Source organism: Lichenostomus cassidix, chromosome 3, assembly GCF_008360975.1.
Source record: "Lichenostomus cassidix isolate B80296 chromosome 3, HeHo_3.0, whole genome shotgun sequence".
NCBI lineage: Eukaryota > Metazoa > Chordata > Aves > Passeriformes > Meliphagidae > Lichenostomus > Lichenostomus cassidix.
The window spans coordinates 78,757,055-78,777,517 of NC_139483.1; the positions used below are offsets into that span (position 1 = coordinate 78,757,055).

A 20,463-nucleotide genomic window follows, 5' to 3' on the forward strand; every position below is an offset into this window, starting at 1 on the left:
TTAAAATACATTTCTGACACCTCTCTTATGAGGAAAGGCCGAGAGATTTGGGATTGTTCAGCCTGAAGAGCAGAAGGCCCCAGGGAGACCTTCTTGCAGCCTTCCAGTACCTAAGGGAGCCTACAAGAAAGCTGGGGAGGGACTTTTTACAAGGGCATGGAGTAATAGGACAAGGGAATGTGGCTTTAAATTGAAAGAGGGTGAATTCAGATTAGAAATTAGGAGGACTTTTTTTTACAATTATGGTGGTGAGACATTGGGACAGGTTACAACATCCACAGGCCAGAGAAGTTGTGGATGTTGTATCCTTGGAAGTGTTTAAAGCCAGGTTGGATGGGGTTCTGAGCAACCTGGTCTGGTGGGAGGTGTCCCTGCCCATGGCAGGCTGGGTGGAATGAGATGATCTTTAAGGTCCCTTCTAACCCAAACCGTTCTATGATTCTAATTTGTATATATATATATATATATGTATGTATTTTAAAAAACCCCAAACCCTGATCATATAAGTTCTTTTTTAATCATTTTCCAAGCAAAAATCTCTATGCACATAGCTGTTGTTATTTTTGCTAAGCCACTTAGCAAAAGCCATTCTTAGTTAATATGCTAGAAAAATATTTACTTGGAGACATGATCCATGCTGACTAATGGGATCAAACTAATTCAGACCAAATCTGAATAAATAAGTAAATTTCAAATTGTTTGGGGTTTGACTTGCATTGGGTTTTTTATTTGTCTGAGTATTTTTTTTAGAATGGTAGAATATCATGTGTGAAATTAAGAGCAGATAGAAATTAGGATAAGGCAGAAGTGAATCTGACCTAAACTGACCCATCTGGCTAGCACTAGTCTCTCTAGCTAGCGGCCAGAAAAATGTTGCACTGGCTCACATCCTCACTATTTGAGTTCTCCTTTGTAGCTTTGTAGCTAGTAAAATGAGAGGTCATTGTTAATGTCAGGACTTTGAATCCTTGGTGTTTCATCAATAAGTGTTTTAACACCTCCTCAAAATCCAGTCAATTGTAAAACTGTATAAAAAAGTAGATCTGCTTCCTGAAGGATTTTGGTTATTTGTTTTGACTAAAATTGAAAATGAAAGAATATCACCATCTTTATGCACTGTCATCTTGATCTCTTGGCTGATATGTACTACCGTGGAAAAAATCAAAGGTCACCTTTCCTGAGCAATCTGTCCAGATCTGCAGATCCTGGAGGAGCTCAGAACTATCTGCCTGCCACAGCCTGAAGAGTGAGCTCATCACAGCCCTTGGAGATGATTTCTTTTTCTGTGGTAGCCCAAGGCAGTCTCCTAGAGGTTGGGTTTTAAGGTCAGATGGAAAACTGGCCTCGTCAGCAGCAGGATGACGAGCCATTAAGGAACCATCTGGAGAAGCAGCCTGGGATTGGATGGTGTCCCACAGCACCCACTCCTGGCTCCCCAGTAAACCTGCCTCCAAATGAGGCTCCAAGCATTTCAATTCCAACCAACCAGCAGATTAGAATGAGAAGTGGCATTTATTATAGTATTTTGAGTTAATCCTAGCAACAAGCTTTTGGTCTGGAAGTCATAAATGTTGGGTTTTTTGGTTGGGTTTTTTTTTTTTTGGTGACTTAAAAGAAAGCTTCATATATTTTCCCTTGAAAACGTTAAGGAAAATTCCTGCTTTAAAATTAGATGAGTCTAAAGTGTGTGTGCAGACTATGGGGACATCTGCTGGGATGCTGGGAAATGGCAGACTGCAAAATTCATATGATGGTGGAATGATTCAGGCATGGATTTGCCAAAAATTATTAATAGTGTGGCATTCCCTCAGGGCTGACAGTTTCACATTTTATCCACAAAGGAAACCAAGTGCCCATATATTAGTATTTCTGTGCTGATTGCTCTAAGAGAAGACTTAAAACCTGCATAAGCCCATTCAGACATAAAAATGTGCAGAAAAGAGAGATGTTTGGAAATGCCCTGTAATCATGGGTGAGCCAAAAGGAGCTGGCATCCTGTGGGGCAAGCCAGCTCAGTCAGCCCTGACCACATGACAGCCTCCTGCAGCTTCCTGTGGCACCGTTGGGATGGAAGCTGGAAATGAGAAACTGCCTCTTCTTCTGCCCACCAGCTCTTGTGGTCCCAGGAGCAGCAGAGGAGCTTCAGTGATGGAACTGGCACGGCCACACACTGCTACACTGCAGAGCTGTGGTCTGAAATGAAGCACCAACTTCCTTAGTTTTGTTTGAAAAATCATGGCTTATGTCTGATGGCATATGCAGGCCTAAATTGAGCCAGAATTTTCAAATTTATAGACTTTGGTGGAATCGTGGAATGAATTCTGTTCCAATACTTCAGTGTAATTTTAATAAACTTGCTAAGATTAAGGAAACTTTCATCTTATCAGTGTGGCTGGGGAGACGATACATATCTGTTCTAGCTATTTGGTCAAAATTAGATTTAGCATTCAGTTTTCCTCATGCACTTCCCTATATATCTGTTTAATCTTCTTCTTTCTGTCTGAAATTGTAAGATGTTTGAGGGGCTGGAACCATCTTCTAGCCTTGTGTTTGAGAAGTGCCTTTGCAGTGATGTTTTCTGCAGGCGTGGGACTAAAACAAGGGGTGGAGGTGTGCACATTTTAAACTGTTCTGGTGCAATTTTCAGAAGTCTTTGCACAGACAGAGCTCTGTGTATTTAGACAACTAACAGAATTTTCACAAATCCTGGCCTCCTCTCGGCCCACACTCCACGTTACTTACACTGTGCTCACACCCACTTTGCAGCCCAAGTCAATGTCAGTGATGCTCTTTAGCCCTTTCATCTGTTATTTGGAAACCTTGCATTTCCATTTGGAAACCTTGCTGGGCATCAGTGGCTGGAAATTACCAGTAGAGATCAGGGCAAAAGTTTTTTCACAGCTGAGTCAATTTTGTTAATGCAAAAACAGTGCACCAGACATCTGGTTAGAATTATTTTTATTCCATCCTTACTAATGAATGACTTAAATATGAAAAATGTGAAAAAAAAAATGTAGGCTCCCCTATAGTTGAAATACACCATATAGTCTTCATACTTTTAGAGCAAAGCTGAAAAAGCCAGGAGAAACTATTTTTATTTTGCTAAGTTACAAATCTCATATAATTGCTCAAATAGATGTTAATACTGTGGTGTTCTACAGCTGTTTTTGATTTAAAGTAAAATTACTGAATTTAACTACTGCTTAGAGAAATGTTAGTCCTAAATTATCCAAAGCATATTAGCTGTACACAGTGTAATTTTGTCTGATATGATAGATGCAAAAGTAGAAATGAAAATAGGATGTGTTAAACCAGATACTTAGTAAACTGATTATCCCAGGATAATAGGTTCCATTAAACTTTAATATGTTTTTCTTGTTGTTTCTTACTCAGGGGCGTGCCTCATTAACACCCGAGAAACAGCATTTTGCCCACGAACATCGTGAAATGAAAAATCTTGAAGATATTGTTAAAGATATAAAACCGTCTGTGCTTATAGGTAATTTTGACTTTAAAGCAATGACCTTATTCTTTGTTAAAAAAAGATGGGGCTGTGGCTTTGTCTGAAGACAAGATCAAGTTCCTCTGAACAGGGTTTACCTTTGTGTGTTTTCAGAAAACACTGGGTGCATAATGGACTCTATTAAGCAACTGAACAAACAGTAGCTATCCAAGCATGTAATACTGCTTTCATTCTGAGCCATCCATTTTACATGGGAAAGAATCCAACTTGGTTTAAACATCTAATGAAGGCCCTTACCACCTTCCTGAATTGCTTCTGATTTAATATAGAGGGTGTAATAAAAATAACCTCCATCACAGAGTGAGAAAACTGAGCTAAGCTCATGCAAAGCTGTGCAAATATAAGCGTGCTGTATCTGAGTCTTCTTATCACTCACATTTCGGTCCTTAGCCAGCAGTCCTTTTTGCAGACCGAAATGCAAATTTTACAAGACTTCTTCTTTTGTAAAAACTGCAGGATTGTGATCTCAATAACAGATTGCTCAGCTCTCTGTAGTTTGGTTATTTTATTTCAGTGACAGTTTCAGGAATGAACTGCAAGCAGTCTTGATAATTTTTTTTATAAGACTTGAAGATTAATCTATCTGGCTAGTAAAGTCATTCATCAGATGCTAGAAAAACTGAAAGGCCACAGTGAAAATATTTCTACATTTTAACAACTACTTTTTAAACTGTGCCTAGACCACAAGGTCCTTGTTCAGTAAAATCTGCTTTTGCCAGTGAACATCAGTGAGGTAAATGAAGCGTTTCTTTTCCTGTGCAACATGAAGATATGACTGCAAGAGGAGACCAAGTGTTCTAGAGAATTTTCTTAGTAGACTACAAGGCTGGAAAAGCTAGAGGGATAAGAAGAATAGAATGAATGAATATTTATCCAGATTAAAGTGTGTGGATGCTTGAGGAAGGTTTGCTGTCGTGAAATATGGATGTTTACTGTGTATCATTTTTATACATAAACCTATGTGACTATCCCTCAAGGTAATTTTCTCTTATTAATTCTGTATAATGAAGGCTCTTCCATCAGAAACAGCAATGGAAACTAATATTGGAGATTTTTGGTTTGAGTGACTAGATATTCAGTATGTTCCCTGGAGTAGCAGGAGTCATGGGGAAATATATTGATAGTCCTCCTCCCAGTGTGTTACTTAGCTCTCTCTGAGCAAATCCTCATATAAATTTCATTGCCTGCAATGGCTCAAGGAAAAGCATTAATTTAGCTTGACCCAATCTAAGAAACCGCAATTAAAAAGAAAAAAAACAAAAGGATATAGAAAATAAATAAATAGCCCATGAGCATTTTGTTTTTAGCTTTAAATCTGAAGATAGTTGTCATTGTGACTGTTGGCTGTCCAGAAGCAGTTTTGGAAGACATGAAGCACTTCACAACTGAAGATTTAACCAGAAACTAAGGTGCATAACAGGCTCTTATACAGCTCTATGTTCATCAAACATAGAGTGGCCCAACTGGTCTATCAGAGCTTTTGCATCTAAGCATCCTTGTCCATTTGTAGAAGGTGAAGTACAGAGAGCTCAGAGCTGCAAAAACATAGTAGTATGTGACAGATGATACCATGTTCCATCTGGAATCAGTCAGAAAATACTCTGAGAGGCCTTAAAGAAATGTTAGTCCTGAAGCATGACCTTCGAGCCAGCTCTAGGTGCTCAGGGCCCCTTGTGCTCTCATCAGGCACAAGTATTCGTCCTCTTAGACTGGGCACTGTCAGGATGCTCACTTGAGCATCAGTGATGAGAAGTTACAGTATTGACCTAAGAAAGACCCAAGTTCCAGGCTCTCCTCTCCCAGCCTGAGTTTTAATCCATTTCCCCTTCCCCAAGAGAGGGAAAACCAGCTCGTTTTCCTGCTTTTGAAACCCAGATGTTGTGTGGGAAGCAGAATGGGGTGTCAGGCACTGGGGTCTCTGAGGAAGAAGGAGGCTCTTCTCTCCAAGCCAGGTGAGAGGGGCCTCAGGGAAAATAAAGATCTTTAGTTTTACTCCAAGATCTATTTGTCTATTTATTTTCACTGAAGGTGTGGGGAGGAAGGACCTTATCCTTGGATTCCCAGCTCTTGTAGATTAGTCAGAAATATGGGTGTACTTGGCATCTCAAAAACATCACACACATCCTTCTTTGGCTGTGAATTGTCTGAGGTCCAAGATCTAAGTACTAGCTACAAGTCCGCAGTGCAGCAGAATGCAACCTAGGATGATTTCATGCTGCATTCAGGACTGGCATTCAGGCATGCAGCATTCCTATGAAGAGCATTTGTAAGTGTGGACATTATGGGGAACAGAAAAGCATCTCTGGTGCAGTGAAAAGGGATGTATTAAAAAAAATTGTTGCTGTCAGGGAAGGCTTGGACATGAAATTGGAGTTATTCATCAGCTCAGCTCAGATGTAGAAGGCAGAGATTTTACTCATCATGTCAGAAATAATTGAAATCTGACACACTGAATTTGGGAGAGACTATCCAGTCTGTTGTATAAGACTTTAGTACCCAGAGTTGCATTTATCTAGTACATACTGGACCTAGCTGCAAGTTAGGTGATACATTTCTATTTTACATAACGGGCCCGAGAAAAGGGAAAGGAGAAATTCATCAGATTGACAGGGGTGAACAGGTTCTGTGTTATTCTAGGGATAATACTGAAGTTTCACTGTTGCAAATTATTTATATAAAACTTTATTTTAACTGCGTTAGGAAAAAGGTTGAACTCCATTTTAAAGAGGGAAAGAGATGGTAAAAAGAGCTCTGTTCTTTTATAAGTGACATGCATGTCTCACCTGAACTAATTTAATTTATATGCTTGTTATGTGTGTGTTTTTCTTCTTTAGGAGTTGCTGCAATTGGTGGTGCTTTTACTCAACAAATTCTTAAGGACATGGCTGCTCTAAACAAACGTCCTATAATTTTTGCTCTCAGCAATCCTACCAGCAAAGCAGAATGCACTGCTGAGCAGTGCTACAAATACACAGAGGTAATCAAAGATTAATGTCTTTCCAGTATACGTCATGAAAAGTAAATCTGAAATTAAATTCAAAATGGGAGGAGGATAGAGGGTGGAGTAGCAAGTACTAATAATGTCTCTGTGCATAGATAAAATGAGTAACAGATTTTTCAGATTTTATCAAGACAATTTCACTGAATTCATTACATGCTTGTACTCTCATAAAAACATTTCATAGCTTTTATTGGTCTCAGGCGATATTCATAGTCACCATCAATCATTAAAGCCTTATATCTGTTTTTGAACTGTACCACTTTGTATAATAGATCCATACAATGACATGCTTTTCAGTGTAGGTTTCATAAATACTCTTTAGGGTAAGAAAATATTTCAATACATGAAACAGAATCTTTAAAATCATTCTGTATTAAGTACTGGGATAATTGACTCTTCTTACAAAGTTTTCTATTATATAAACATAGGTGGAAATTAAGAGAATTGTGCTTGCTTATTTATTATAAAAGTACTGATAAACAAATTATCCTGTAATTCAGTCTGGAATTTAAAACGTGTGAGTACCTGACTGTATGTGTTTCACAGTAGATGTGTTTGGATTTCTTGTCAAATACAGGGCATTTTGAGTGACAGTTTCTCAGTGTTTAAAAGACAAATTTAGTATGTCCATTACCCACTGCACAGATGCAATTACAGCACAGTGCAGGAGCCAGGGAAGCAGCCTACATGAAGGGCTGGTTATAGTGGGTAACCACATGTGGTAAACAGAGCAAAAGACACTCTGAAGTATTTGATCTGTCACCAAAGCATATAATAAGCAGGCCATGATAATAGTGCATGACATTAAACCAAACAGAATATTCTTCTGAAGAGCTGAATAGCAACAGTGGCCTATTTTAAAATGCACATTTCCAGTTCTCTAAAACAGGCATAGATATTTCTGATACAAAGTGCCTCTGAAGTATTTAACAGTGACACTTATCACTTTAGCAATGCTAGCATAAATAAAGACTGGCTTTTCTTCCCCATCTAAATTCACTGCTTAAATTTGAGGGTACTCCCTCCCCAGAGAGGCAGAGCCAGGGGCCTTTGGGCTGTGCAGTGTCACTCCCACATGACCTACAACCTAAACTGGGTTAGAGCCATTTCTCTTGTCCTCAGGACAAGTGTTATGGAGTAACTTGTACCCACAGAGCTAAATTCTCCTGATTCCCCCAAACAGGCTGGCTCTTCTGTACTGCCCCCCTGCACCAGTCTGGGTATGACACCTGGGCCCTGCCAGCTGCTGTCCTACCTGGCATTACCCACAAATCTGCTGAGAAATATTCTAATGGTTTATTAATACTGGCAGGTGCCTGAGTTGGTGCCTTCACCCTGCTCAGTGTGTTACAAAGAGAGGACTCCCAGGGTCCTGGCAGAGGAGGTTCCACACTGACTTGTGCTGTAGGTTGCTCCATGGGATGATGTTCCTGGGACAGAGCTCTGTCATTCTGTGAGCTGTGGAATGGGCTCAAGGGCCTGAAGTGGGGGATTGGGAAGAGAGCTCTGGCTGCCCACAGCTCCTCAGATATCACCCCATCCAAAAGTGCAACATTTGGTTGCCTTAGTGTCATTTTTGTGGGTGCTTTGCTGTTGGGAAAAAAAGTCCAGTAGCATTAGCTGTTGCTACCACAGCAGTATTGTCCACTTTGAGTTTTACAACTCTGGATGTATACCTGCTTCCCATGTACCTTCTTCTGGCATGGATGCACAAAGTGAAAAATGACTGCTGGCTTCAGTTTCTCTCCTTTTAAATTGTACAGATAGGGTTAGACAGCCACAGAGAATCACCAGTGATCTCCAGGATCAGCATCCTGATGTTCATGAGACATTCAGCTCTAACACTCTCTCAGAAGAGATACTAAATAGATGCAGCCCAGTTTCCACAGTGGTGGATATTTAAAAGGATGTGTGAAGTATTTCAACAGCAATCTCTCAATTAATGTGCTTTCTTTGTCTTCTTAAAATTTAGGGACGTGGCATTTTTGCCAGTGGAAGTCCTTTTGATCCTGTCACTCTTCCAAGTGGACAAACTCTCTATCCTGGACAGGGTAACAATTCCTATGTGTTCCCAGGAGTTGCCCTTGGTGTTATTGCATGTGGAATGAGACATATTGATGAGGGTGTATTCCTCACAACTGCTGAGGTACTGTATTCAAAATTATTTAGATTCCTTAATTTAGTGACTTAGTATTAATGAACAATTAAACAGTAAGAGCTAAACTTTAAAACTGGAAAAATACTGCTTTCTGCGTAAGGCCTTTATTTGCAAGGTGTGTTGTTCTTTATAAATTCTATTTGAACAAGTCATTTTTAAAAAGTTGACACTTGGCCTAAGGTCCTCTGACATAAATTTTACCTTCTGTTGGGAAGGAAAAAAAGAAAGATTTCAGTACTGTGCTACCGCAGATAAATGCACATATGTACAGTTTACATGCACAAGCACGTAGGTTTGATTTTGGGTTGAAAGGAATTATGATTATTGATGCTAGTAGTTTTGGGGTGACTTGGTGTGTGTGTTTTGCTTACAAAAATTGTTTGAATTTGAATTAGAAAGCCCTGGGCAATGCATGTTGATCTGACCATGTCCATACAAAGTAATTGAAAATCTGATGCTTTGGGGTTTTTAGAGAGTATGGAAATAAGGAAGAAGGCTACCCTCAATTTACCACCTTAACTCCAACTGACCTAGGTTCACTTCAGGGGGAATTTCTGCCCAGTCCAGTTCATAGATGTTACAATCCACAGAGCTTCATCAAAGTGCAGTGTCTTACTCCTCCAAGAAGCTGTATAAGCACACTGAGGAATACATGGGTAGTGCAGGCAGCACACAGAGGAAGCCTCCAAGCAGTGAAATTAGAATTATGGAAATGAAATTAGAATTATGGAACAATGAAAAAAAGTTACACCAATTAGCAGATGTGTGAATGCATTATTCAACTCCTGCAGCTTCTCCAAGAAATATTTCATTCCAGACTCTTGCTCCTTCTGTGCTCTTCATGGATTAAAGGGAAGCAAGTGGTCCTTGGCCATCACTCAAGGGCAGCTGATGGGCAGTGTGATCCTATGACAGGCAGTATGTCATATGAAGCTTTCTAAGGAGTGGGCACTTGCATGCTGTCCTTGCTAGGCTTTTCAAAGGTTTTTTATGGTGCATGCTATGGCATCTTTAAAGAGGTTTGCTAACAGCCTGGCCTCTATAAGAAAGACATTCACAATTTCCATCTTTAAAATTAGTAAATAGCCCAGACTGTCTCCACTGGCTTTAACCATCTTAGAAGGGCAATGATCCATCTCCTAAGCCTTTGGATAATTATATCCTCCTTTTAAATCTTGCCCTGTAATTTCAGTTGGATATGGTGATCCTCACTTCCTGGGCTAAACTGTAAGTGTTAGAGTTGTCTTACTTTATTGTAGAAGTTGCTTCGTTTTGGTTTGTGTGAAATGGTTCCTGCATAGTGAGTCCTGATGACAAAAGGTGACACATGTGTGAACTGTGTTTCATGTGACAGTCAACAAAGTTAGGAAAAAAACCTGTTCTGAACAAGGAAATGTAACAGTCAGGGAAGTAGAATAGTATCAGAAATTGTGAGGAAGCTTTTAAATTCCCACTTGAGGTAGAGGTTCTCTACAGACTCTCTGGTAAAGGTTTTTCTATATGATTGCCTTCCCCTAGTAAGATCTCTGGAGAAGTTTGGCATGTAAAAATGTGATTTTTGTCTTGCCTAGAAAGTTCTGATGGTGGCAGGATCTCTGGGTAGCTGCTCCCCTTACTTCTTGGAGCTCAGGGCTTTCACATCTGGTCTTCTTAGGTATGAAGGGCATTGGGGCTTGGGTGAGCTGAGCACAGCAACAGCTGATGGATGTGAGAGGAGTCTTTGCCAGAAGAGGTGTCAGGGGTGTGAAGGCTGGGAGGGCTGTGTAGGTCCTTAGCTGAATAATTACACTACAAAGCAAAAGTGCTCTTTTTGTTTTATTTTCTCTACCTTTTTCATGGAAGAATAAAAACAGAATCACAAAACAGATGTACTCGACTCCTGAACCTTTCATTTTCAGTGATGCATTAGAGTAAGAGTAACTTGCTGTTGATTTCTTCAGATTTCATCTTTCCTGCAGAGCCCTCTTAAGCTGGACGTTATGTTGTAAGCACCTCCCTATATTCGGATGCACATCAAAGGACTGTGTATCATTTTAAAGTAACTTGGTTGCTGTTATGGAGAGCAGTAACTTGATTTTATATTCTCTTAGCTCCCCCTAGAGGGCTTTTCTCTGCTGTATTTCTCACGATTAGATTTAAATGTAAACAAATAATTCTCTTTTACTTGTTATACTCAGGAGTGTAATTGCCTATTGGTCTTGTCAGCATTTTTACTCCCAAAGGAAAAACTTAGGACACTACCAACATATTGGTAAGATTGCACAAGAGAACACTGAGTTCTCTTTGAATCTGGAGTTACTTTAGTTCAAACTATTTACCTGTTTCTGCTGGAAGGGATGCATTAATGACATCCAGACACCTGCTCTGGATGTTGCAAGCATATATACAAAGTCCTATTACCCATATACAACAGGAATTGTAGGAAATTTTGTTTGCACTTTGTTTCAAGTATTTTCCTAGCAAAGTCCCTCAAAATTGCAATTCTTACTCTCTCTCTGGGCTTTGTTATCAGTTGCATGTCTTAGTGTTTCCTGGACTTCCCTGGTGTTTTCAGAATCTCTTGGTGGGTCGTACGTGGCTCTACCAGATGTTATCCAGAGCAGAGTTTTCCTTCTGTCCACATCTGGATCACCCTGAAAAGCTATTTTCTAAAGTCCCCAAGTGACAAATTGTAGCTAATGATAGCAGAAATATCAGCTGCCAGTACTTTCATTCAGACCATTTTACACTTAAGAGTTTCAGTTCTGTTCCCTGCACAGGTTAATGTGACAGCTGTCAGAATGACAGGTGCTTCTTTATATTGTAGAAATCTTTGACCCAACTGCAGTTGTTGGCTGGAATTTATACCTCACAGTGAACTATTTGCTAGTTTATGTGTGTCATGGACTTACTCAAGACTTGAGTAAGTTCTGTTGTCTCAGTGAGAAAAAGGCAAAACTCTCTAATGACACGGATGGTTCTGTCTAGGTGGATTAAGCAGTATCTGTGTGATTTGCCAAAGCAGAAACATTTCTTTGCTAAAGACAATACCACTGTCTAATCAAGCTACAGCTGCATCTGCATGTCAAGTTAAACATGTCTATGTTATTTCAGGTTATAGCTCAGCAAGTTACACCTGAGAATTTACAGGAAGGTCGTCTCTACCCTCCATTAGTCACCATTCAGGATGTATCATTGAAAATTGCTGTGAAGGTAAGTAATTTCAGCCTTTTGTGGCTTTTTGTCTTCCCACCATCTCTACATAGTTTGATTTTATCACCTAACATGCCTTTACACAAGTCGGTTTACATCAATCAATATTGGACACAGAGCAGTTTCAAAATTAAATTTAAATTCAAAAATGTAAAAGTAATCCAAATACATGGAGAGCTGTGGAACTATAGCAAGTGTGTATGTCTGTAGAGCACAGACTGCTGTCCACCAGTCATACCAGCTGCACAGCTGAGGTCCTTCATAGGTATCAGTTTCAACATTTTGCTGGTCTTCTGTTACCTTTTTTCTTCAATTATTGTTTTCTCTCTTTGTCAACTTACTGTAATTCCACTTATTCCATATTCTTTTGCAAGAATAACAAGGAACCTTCATGCTTGAAACACTTTCCATAGCTTCACTCATTCTGTTTATTTAAGAAAAAAAATCCTTCTTAAAGTTCATGTCTTCCTAGGCCAGTGATAACTGTTCTGTAGATGTCAGAACATTGCCTCAGGCAAATTCCTCAGGCAAAATCAAACTGGCTCTGTGTTTGGCAGAAACACAGTAATAGAAATTCCTCATCTATTTGTGTGTGTTACATAAAATACAAAAAAGGGAAAATCTTACTAAGAGATTCTTTCTGCCTGTTCTCTGAAACTCTATTCCTGCAAATACTTATTCTGGCTTATACAACCCAAGAGGTTTAGGAATGGCCTCTGCCTTTTCCAGGAGAGAAATATTATAAAAATATTTTGGAATACCAAACATCGGGTATGAATTCAGACCTTATTCAACCACGATAATTACGTGCACAGACCTAAAGATAAGTCCCTACATAAACACCTAAAGTACTTCTCAGCCAAATTGAGTTGGGGTTCAGATTAATCCTAGAAAAGAAGTCTAAGTATGGTGACTTTGGTCTTAGCTTCTGACCGAACTAAAACATTTACATTTCAAAGAGAGCTAAGGAAAGCAGGAAGAACATCTCCTTGTTATTCGAAGGAGGAGCATTAGTGTGTTTGCCAAAGAGAGTTTCAAGCATATCTTTTCACAAAGTGCTGCTGCATGAAACCTGTCTGCCAGACTTCCTTTGTTCCATAGATGAATGTCCAGTCTGCAGATGTTTGTTTCTGAAGAAGGTGTCCTTCAGATGTGAGAGGCTACTTTGATGTGTTGAGTGGCCTGCAACCCCTTCTAAACTTAATTTTTGTTGCAGCTGTATTTGTGATGCATAATTGATTCGCTTAGGTATGGTCTGGGTGAGGAAAGAGTGAGCAAATATTTGTATTTCCCCCAGACATCCTGTGCACTGTGTAGGACTATTTTTTCTCATGAGTTCATTTTTTTTGAAGTATATTATCAAGCTATGCCAAATAAACTTCTCTAATATGCAGGGAGCATGGAAGCTTTGCATAAATCACATTTCTTACAGTACTTTGGGAAGATGGTAAACCAGAATAGAGTGATGATAGAAAAGCAGAAATTGTATCTCAGTGCTTGGGGCTTGTGGAATATTTTATCCACCACTGCACAGTAAAAGCTAAGATACAACTGAGCAAGGAGGAGCCCTGTATTTGCAACTGTTCTAGTCTTATTCACTGGGTACTAACCTGGATCCTGTGTGAACACAGGTGACTGCAGCACCAGAGAAGGTGAAGTCTCATCTTGATTTTGAACTAAATCCTACTTTTAAATCCTGTTAAGTGTACTTAGATAGTTTATCAGCACTAATTAGGATTTTAATGCATCTTTCCAGATCGCAGAAGAAGCCTACAGGAATAACACTGCCTCCACCTATCCTCAGCCCAAGGACCTAGAAGCCTTCATCCGCTCTCAGGTGTACAGCACTGATTACAACAGCTTTGTGGCTGACTCCTACACCTGGCCTGAAGAGGCCATGAAAGTGAAACTGTAAATATTTAATGAAGAATGAACAAACCAGCTGCAGTTAAAAAGCATTAAAATACTAAGATCGGTTCTGCCTAGCAAGCCTAAGAATAGTTAATTTTTTAAGATGCAGAAAACTTTTTCTAAATCATAGTATTCGGTTAGAAACTCAGATCAAGAAATCATGAATTACACATCAGAAAATAAAAAATAATCTGAGAAATATATTTGTGTTGTTTGGTTATATTGTCTGCTATTTTAATTGAGATATCCTACACTACAGTTTGACAGATCTTTTTTAAGTAAGTGGTTGTATCTTGAGTCAAGAGTTTTGTCACAAACATCAATGGGAACTTAAGCAGATAAACGGACAATTAAAAAATGATTTTTTAATGTTTTATCCATTACAGGTCACAGTGTAATTTGCATAATTTGTGAACCTATTATTTAAAAAACACCCAAACTTTAAACAACGATGAGGTTAGAATATTTTCTTCCAAAGAAAAGCCTTACTGGTCACTCTTGTGTGGCGTAACAAAAGTTTTCTAAAAGACCCAAACCTGCATGACATTTTGTTCACAGCTAATTAGAACATTTTAACATTACTAAAAGTAACATTTAACGTTACTAACATTTAACATTAGCTAAGATAATATCCTGTGAAAGGTTAAGGATTTCATTCCTCATCATCAAGATAACCACTATTCTGAGACATTGAAAATGTTTGGCCTGAAGTTCATGGAAGGGCTTGAACACCATGTTCTTAACAAAAAGGGAGTATCAAAATGCCAGGAATAGACTTCAAGAAATTATTAGTTGTTAAACAGTTACCGCTCCAAGAAAAATGTAACCTATTTTCTGAATTGTTCTGAAAACAAAGTGTACTTGATCATTTTTTCTACTATTTTTTGTAATCTTTACTAGAGACATTATCTCTGGAAACCCAAATATTAACTTTTTTTTTTGTCTAGCCCCTCAGCTTTGTTACAGCTGCAGATTGCTGGCCCCAAATTCAAAAAGAGAGGCACTTTCTCCCTCACTGACTAATGGGAACCTGTAAATAATTTTTGCCTCACTGTGCTTTTGGCAAAAGTTGTGATCACACAAACAGTACACTCACCACAATGAAGGAAGCAAATACATTAATCATGATTCTGAGCAACCAGAAATACTCTGCATTTCAATGCCATCCTCCGGATTTCAATGTATTGCTATTGTGAGAAGGGTATTAAAACACTTCCTTGTGTTTAATTTGAAACAAAATAATATCTATTATTTTTGTTGTCATCAGCAGAGTATACTGAAACACAGTCTTTAAACAGCTGCTGCTGAGTGCCTGGGTGTTGGAGTCAATCAGCCAGACCTCTGCAGCTCTGCAGCAAGTCTGCTTTTGTTGCTTGGTACCCATTTTCACATTGAGGCACTCAAGCATAAAGTAGGAGGTGGTGGGCTGCTGGTCCTTCAAGGCACAGCTGCTGGGGACTTTTCAGTAGCGTTCTTAAACTACATATTTATTAATGACCTTTAAATATGATCATGCATTATAAACTGGAATACTCACTATCTAAATCCGCACTCAGCACACTTCCCTGCAGGAAAATGCTGCCCAATGAACCATAAATAGCATTGCCTCTTACAAGCTGCTGGAAAATTGTCTCTCAATACTAATTTGACATAGAAAGGATTCTTCAAGTTATTTGTGGTTTTATGTAACATTTAATATATATGTATATATATATATCGGGTTCCTATTTTCTTTTTTTCATATGTATTTCCGTATGTAATGTAGGTGAGGAAATGAAACTTTGTCTCATCTTACCCATTGTCATTTTCAAGGTGTTTGGCCTAACAGAGTAAACATAAAAAACCATGAGTTGAGCAGATGAAAAGCTGTTATTAACATAACCAGACAGACACTTCCCCGCATGACATCCTCGTCTCTAAATTGAAGAGACATGGATTTGATGGATGAACTACTTGGTGGGGAAGGATGGTCACAAAGAGTTGTAGTCAATGGCTTGATGTCCAGGTGGAGACCAATGACAGTGACATTGCTCAGGGGTTGGTGTTGGGACCAGCACTCTTTTAACATCGTTCTCAGTGACACAGACAGTGAGATTGTCCCACCCTTCAACCTCAGCAAGTTTGCTGATGGCACCAAGCTGCGTGGAGCAGTCAGCACACTGGAGGGAAGGGCTGTCATCCAGAGGGACCTGGACAGGTTGGAGATGTGGGTTTGTGCAACCCCCATGGAGTTCAACAAGGCCAAGTGCAAGGTCCTGCACCTGGGTCGGGGCAATCCCAGGCACAAATACAGGCTGGGTGGAGAATGGATTAAGAGCAGCCCTGAGGGGAGGGACTTGGGGGTCTTGGTAGACAAGAAGCTCATCATGAGCCAGCAGTGTGTGCTTGAAGCCAAGAAAGCCACTGTATCCTAGGCTGCATCAAAAGCAGCATGACCAGCAGGATGAAGGAGGTGATTCTTGCCCTTCACTCCACTTTTGTGAGACCCAAAACGGACCACTGCATCCACCTCAGGGACACCAACATAATAGGAACATAGACCTGGTGGAGCAAGTCCAGAGGAGGGCCACAAAAATGATCAGAGGGCTAGAGAACCTCTCCTGTGAAAAGTGGCTTAGAGAATTGGGATTGTTCAGTCTGGCGAAGAGAAGGCTTTGGGAAGATTTTATAGCACCTTCCAGTACCTGAAGGGAGCCTGTAAGAAAGCTGGAAAGGGACTTTTTTACAAGTGCATGTAGTGACAGGACAAGGGGGGAATGTTTTAAACTGAAAGAGAGTAGGTTTAGGTTAGATGTTGGGAAGAAATGCACACAGCACAGTATGGATGAGGAGAAATGTATAATTCATAACACAGCATGGAATGTGCCATGTCATCTTGCAAGTGCCTTGAGGCATGGCTCATAGAGACAAATGGCAGTTTTAGAGTCTGAGAAAATCAGTGAACATGTCTCAAAAATACGTGGCAATTCATAACAGAAGCTGAGATTAACTACTTGAACCACTAATCTCAGATGTTAAAACCTCCCTTCTAACAGTAGCTGTAAGGCACAATATTTCAGTGTTAGCAACATCTTTTGCTCTCCAAAATGAGAACTCCTTACACAATTTCTCTCAGTTCTCTGCAAGTTTGCCTTGAACACCAAATAAAATCTGAAAAATGTGTCCACTTTGATGCTGTTTCAGGAATTCTAGGAACTGGCCAAGATCCATGTGATAGTCATTCCTCAGGCCATAATCACCATGTGCCTCAAACTGCAGGTCTTCAAAACCATGAAAGAGACGAAGATTATCAATGCTTCCCTCTGTTTCTATATTCTCCACATGCTTGCATGAAATATGCTTCCAGTTGGGATATCTAATAACACGCCAGAACTCTTCACAGTGTTCTTGGAGTCCCTCCACACAGATGACACCAGGTTTCCCAGTTAGGCAGAAGCCAGTCAGATTTAACTTCTTTGCACAGTCAAAAATCTTTTTCCTCAGCTCCTGCCTGTATATGTGATGGCTGTAGATCCACATGCGATGCAGCATTTCCTTAACCCTGACTTCTTTCGAAGCACACTCAGACAAAGTCTTACTGTTTTCCACGAAAGGCAGGCTGTTGTCCTTCACCCACTGCACAGCCTCACATACACACAGATCTCCTGAATCCAGAGAGCTGATGTGAGAAGCGAGACGAGTATTGAGCTGCAACTGTTGCTGTCTGTGCAGAACATCTGATCTGACAAAGAGCTGAGGAGCCACCTGAGGATACATATGAGGAAGGAGAACCTGCAATTCCACCTTTGCCTTAAAACAGAACACATACACACAAAGAAAATTAATTCTGCAGCTATTGAAGACACACTAGATTCTTCTTCCCTGTAAGAGGCAGATTATGAGAAGATGTAATTAAGACTGCAGCAGCCTAATGACTGGAATTATTTCCACTTGCCTTTTGTCCCAATAACCCATTCTTTTGTCTGCACCTTTTCTTTTGTTGCATCATGCTGTCACTTGCACAACACTTCCCATGTTATCCAGGCTGCTTTTGTGCTGTTCACAGAACTAATGCTATGGCTTGAGAGAAGGCAGAGTTACCCTCGAAGGATATTTCTAGCTCAGTGTTGCTACAGCAATGAACTGTTGGAGTCAAGGGCTTTTGAGACTCTTATCCCTTACCAAGCACACATGATCAATGAACTCAGCCCAGGTGCTGGAAAAGACAGCCAAGAGTTACACAAAAGTGTTCATGATTGTACCTATTGTATATAGAGACACGTGGCAGGGGTGTTGGAAGTAGATGACTTTTAAGGTTGCTCCCAACCCAAACCATTCTATGATTCTCTGCATTAGTATTATTTTAAGCAAGTATTCACCATAAAGAAGCGTTCTCAGGATTAAAGGGAATAAAGAGATTTATGTGTGTTTCAGGTCAGTGAGACCTCTAGATTATCTTATCTGTTTCTCCTGTGAACATTGGGCTGTTGAATTTATCTTGATTATTCCTACAGTGCCTTGAAATGGAGCACCTCAGTTCTTTGGCAGCTGAACCCAGCCTCTAGTCCAGGAGCAGGAAAGGATTTATGTGTCCTCAGTGCTTCAAGCTCCTGTAGATCATTAGGGGGGACTCACTACAGTGTACAATCATATGATTAGTCCTGCAGAGAGAAGTGAATCATGAAATGACTAATTATCTTTCCAAGTTCCTTGACAATCTCCTATGGAAAAAACCCACTACTCCTACACAAGCCCTCCCTACGCGGTTCATAAAACTTCTCTCTGAAGGCTGGTGAAAGGGTGCATTTTAGAAAGATACTTAAGCTTGTACCTAAAGTTTCCAAAAAATCATGTGGCCACCTCATCACCTAGTAAATTGTTCTAATGCTTAATTATTCTCGTTCTGAAGAAAATGGCCTTTAGGCTGAGTTTGTGTTTTCAAATTCCAGTCACTGCATTGGTATGCACTCATACCTATGTTCTCTGTGCAAGCCTTTACATCAATTATTTCAATCCCTTTTCTCAATCAGTTAAATTATTGTAACTCATACTGCAAGTTTGGTTTCTCTGCTCATAGGCTGGTCTTGTTTTAGTGTTTGTTTGACTCCTCTTAATTGTATTCTGCTATTTGAGGCTATTTTTACACTACTGTATTTCAAATGGAGATCAGTGAATGTTAGCAGCAGACAAGATTTTCCATTACTCTTGACTCTTGAAAGAGCAAACAAAAATGAGGTGGATTTTTTTATCCCCTTTTTTCAGGGCAGAGTTTTCAAGTGTGTGCAGGAGTGAAGACACCACCACCCATGAGCAGGTCTCCTTGGCAGTTCTCACCTCCCCTACATCCAGAGCGATGCGATATTCCAGCTGCGGGGGCAGAGCTCCACCAGCATTGCTCAGGTAGCGCTGGACGCTGGGCACGGCGTCCTCATCCACACTGAACTCCCCTCTTTTGGGAAACATCGAAAGGAGCATTTCCACTTCCAGCAGCTGGAGCTCCAGGCATTCTTTCACCGTGAGAGCCATTGCACTGCTCTCCACGCGTGCCTGGAACGGTAAGGCTGGAGTCAAACCGCAGGGTTTAGCGCACGGTGAGGTTTAGCAGCACTGTGGAGCCCCGCGATTCCTTACGGGCAGCATTAGGTTAAACGCGGCTGGACACACAGCGCTCCCAGCCCGGCCCTCCCAGCGCCACAGCGGGCAGGGCTGCTCAGGTGGAGCCTTGCCGGCCTCAGGGATGGAGGAAGCAGGGAATGGAGGCCCGCGGTGATGTGCGTGGGCAGCGAGACATTACTAGTGCTGTTTATCAGCAGCAACACACCCAGCGCTGTCTGCGTGTCGTGGCTCAGCCCCGGCCGGCAGCCAACCCCGCACAGCCGCCTCCCCACCCGCGGGACCGGGGAGAGAATCGGAACAGCGAGAAAACTCACAGCTGGAGATAAAGACAGCTCCATAGGGAAAGCAAAAGCCGCGCACACAAGCAAAGCAAAGCAAAGCGAAGCAAGGAATGAATTCACTGCTTCCCAAGGGCAGGCAGGTGCTCAGCCATCCCCAGGAGAGCAGAGCTCCATCACACATAACAGTGACTTGGAAAGACAAATGCCATCGCTCCAAACGTCCCCTCTTCGTCCTTCTTCTCCCGCTTTATACACAGAGCATGATGTCACACGGTCTGGAATATCGCTCTGGTCGGCTGGGGTCAGCTGTCCCAGCTGTCTCCCCTCATGCACGCCAGCATGGCAGTGCAAAAATCAGAAAAGGCCTTGGCTCTGTGTAATCCCTGCTCAGCAATAACAAAAACATCTCTGTATTATCAACCTTGTGTTCAGCACAAATCCAAACCGCAGCCCCGTACCAGCCACTGTGAAGAAAACGAACTCTGCCCCAGCCCAGAGCAGCACACGGAGGGGCAGCTTTGGAACCCGAGCGAGCAGTCAGTGCCGCCGGGCGATGCCGGGTGTCAGGCCGAGCCCAGGCCGAGCCCAGCCTGCCTCAGGCCCGCCTCCCGCTCGCGCCGCCGCCATTCCCGACACGCCGCCGGATGCTCCCGCCGGGCCGGGGAGGGGCGTGGCCTGGGCGCCACGCGGCGTTCTGTGCCCCGCCTACCGCTCTGCCATTGGTCAGTCCCGCCGCGTGTGGGCGTGGCCGCGCCGGCTCGGTGCGGGGCGCGCGGCGGCGGCTCCGGCGGGGTCAGTCGCG

The 20,463-nt window shown here is 41.4% G+C and overlaps 2 protein-coding genes across 4 annotated transcripts in view; one reads left to right on the forward strand and one right to left on the reverse strand.

The window, feature by feature from the left end:
- Positions 1-13,986, forward strand: part of ME1 (malic enzyme 1) — a 155,030-nt gene extending 141,044 nt beyond the window's left edge. Inside the window, exons 10-14 of the mRNA XM_085056428.1 lie at positions 3,394-3,499; positions 6,358-6,500; positions 8,497-8,670; positions 11,776-11,874; positions 13,631-13,986. Coding sequence (XP_084912554.1) covers positions 3,394-3,499; positions 6,358-6,500; positions 8,497-8,670; positions 11,776-11,874; positions 13,631-13,789 — 681 coding nt within the window. The 3' untranslated portion in view covers positions 13,790-13,986. The remainder of the gene's footprint in view (positions 1-3,393; positions 3,500-6,357; positions 6,501-8,496; positions 8,671-11,775; positions 11,875-13,630) is intronic.
- Positions 13,865-20,299, reverse strand: RWDD2A (RWD domain containing 2A). 3 transcript variants are annotated; one of them, XM_085056432.1, is made up of 3 exons: positions 20,120-20,299; positions 19,099-19,311; positions 13,865-17,574 (listed from the first exon to the last, which is right to left on the reverse strand). In XM_085056432.1, exons 2-3 carry the CDS (start codon positions 19,288-19,290, stop codon positions 16,897-16,899), a joined length of 870 nt encoding a protein of 289 aa, XP_084912558.1. In that variant the 5' UTR covers positions 19,291-19,311; positions 20,120-20,299; the 3' UTR covers positions 13,865-16,896. The 3 variants fall into 3 exon arrangements, with proteins under 3 accessions (XP_084912558.1, XP_084912556.1, XP_084912557.1); XM_085056430.1 differs by having other exon boundaries at positions 19,695-20,299; XM_085056431.1 differs by having other exon boundaries at positions 19,396-20,299.
- Positions 20,300-20,463: the final 164 nt, after the last annotated feature.

Coding starts and splice junctions, on each gene's coding strand:
- RWDD2A (XM_085056430.1), bottom strand. CDS start 19,718: ATGGAGCTGTCTTTATCTCCAGCT. Junction 19,312..19,694: donor AGCTGTCTTTATCTCCAGCT/GTGAGTTTTCTC, acceptor TTACCGTTCCAG/GCACGCGTGGAGAGCAGTGC. Junction 17,575..19,098: donor TCGCTCTGGATGTAGGGGAG/GTGAGAACTGCC, acceptor TTCTGTTTTAAG/GCAAAGGTGGAATTGCAGGT.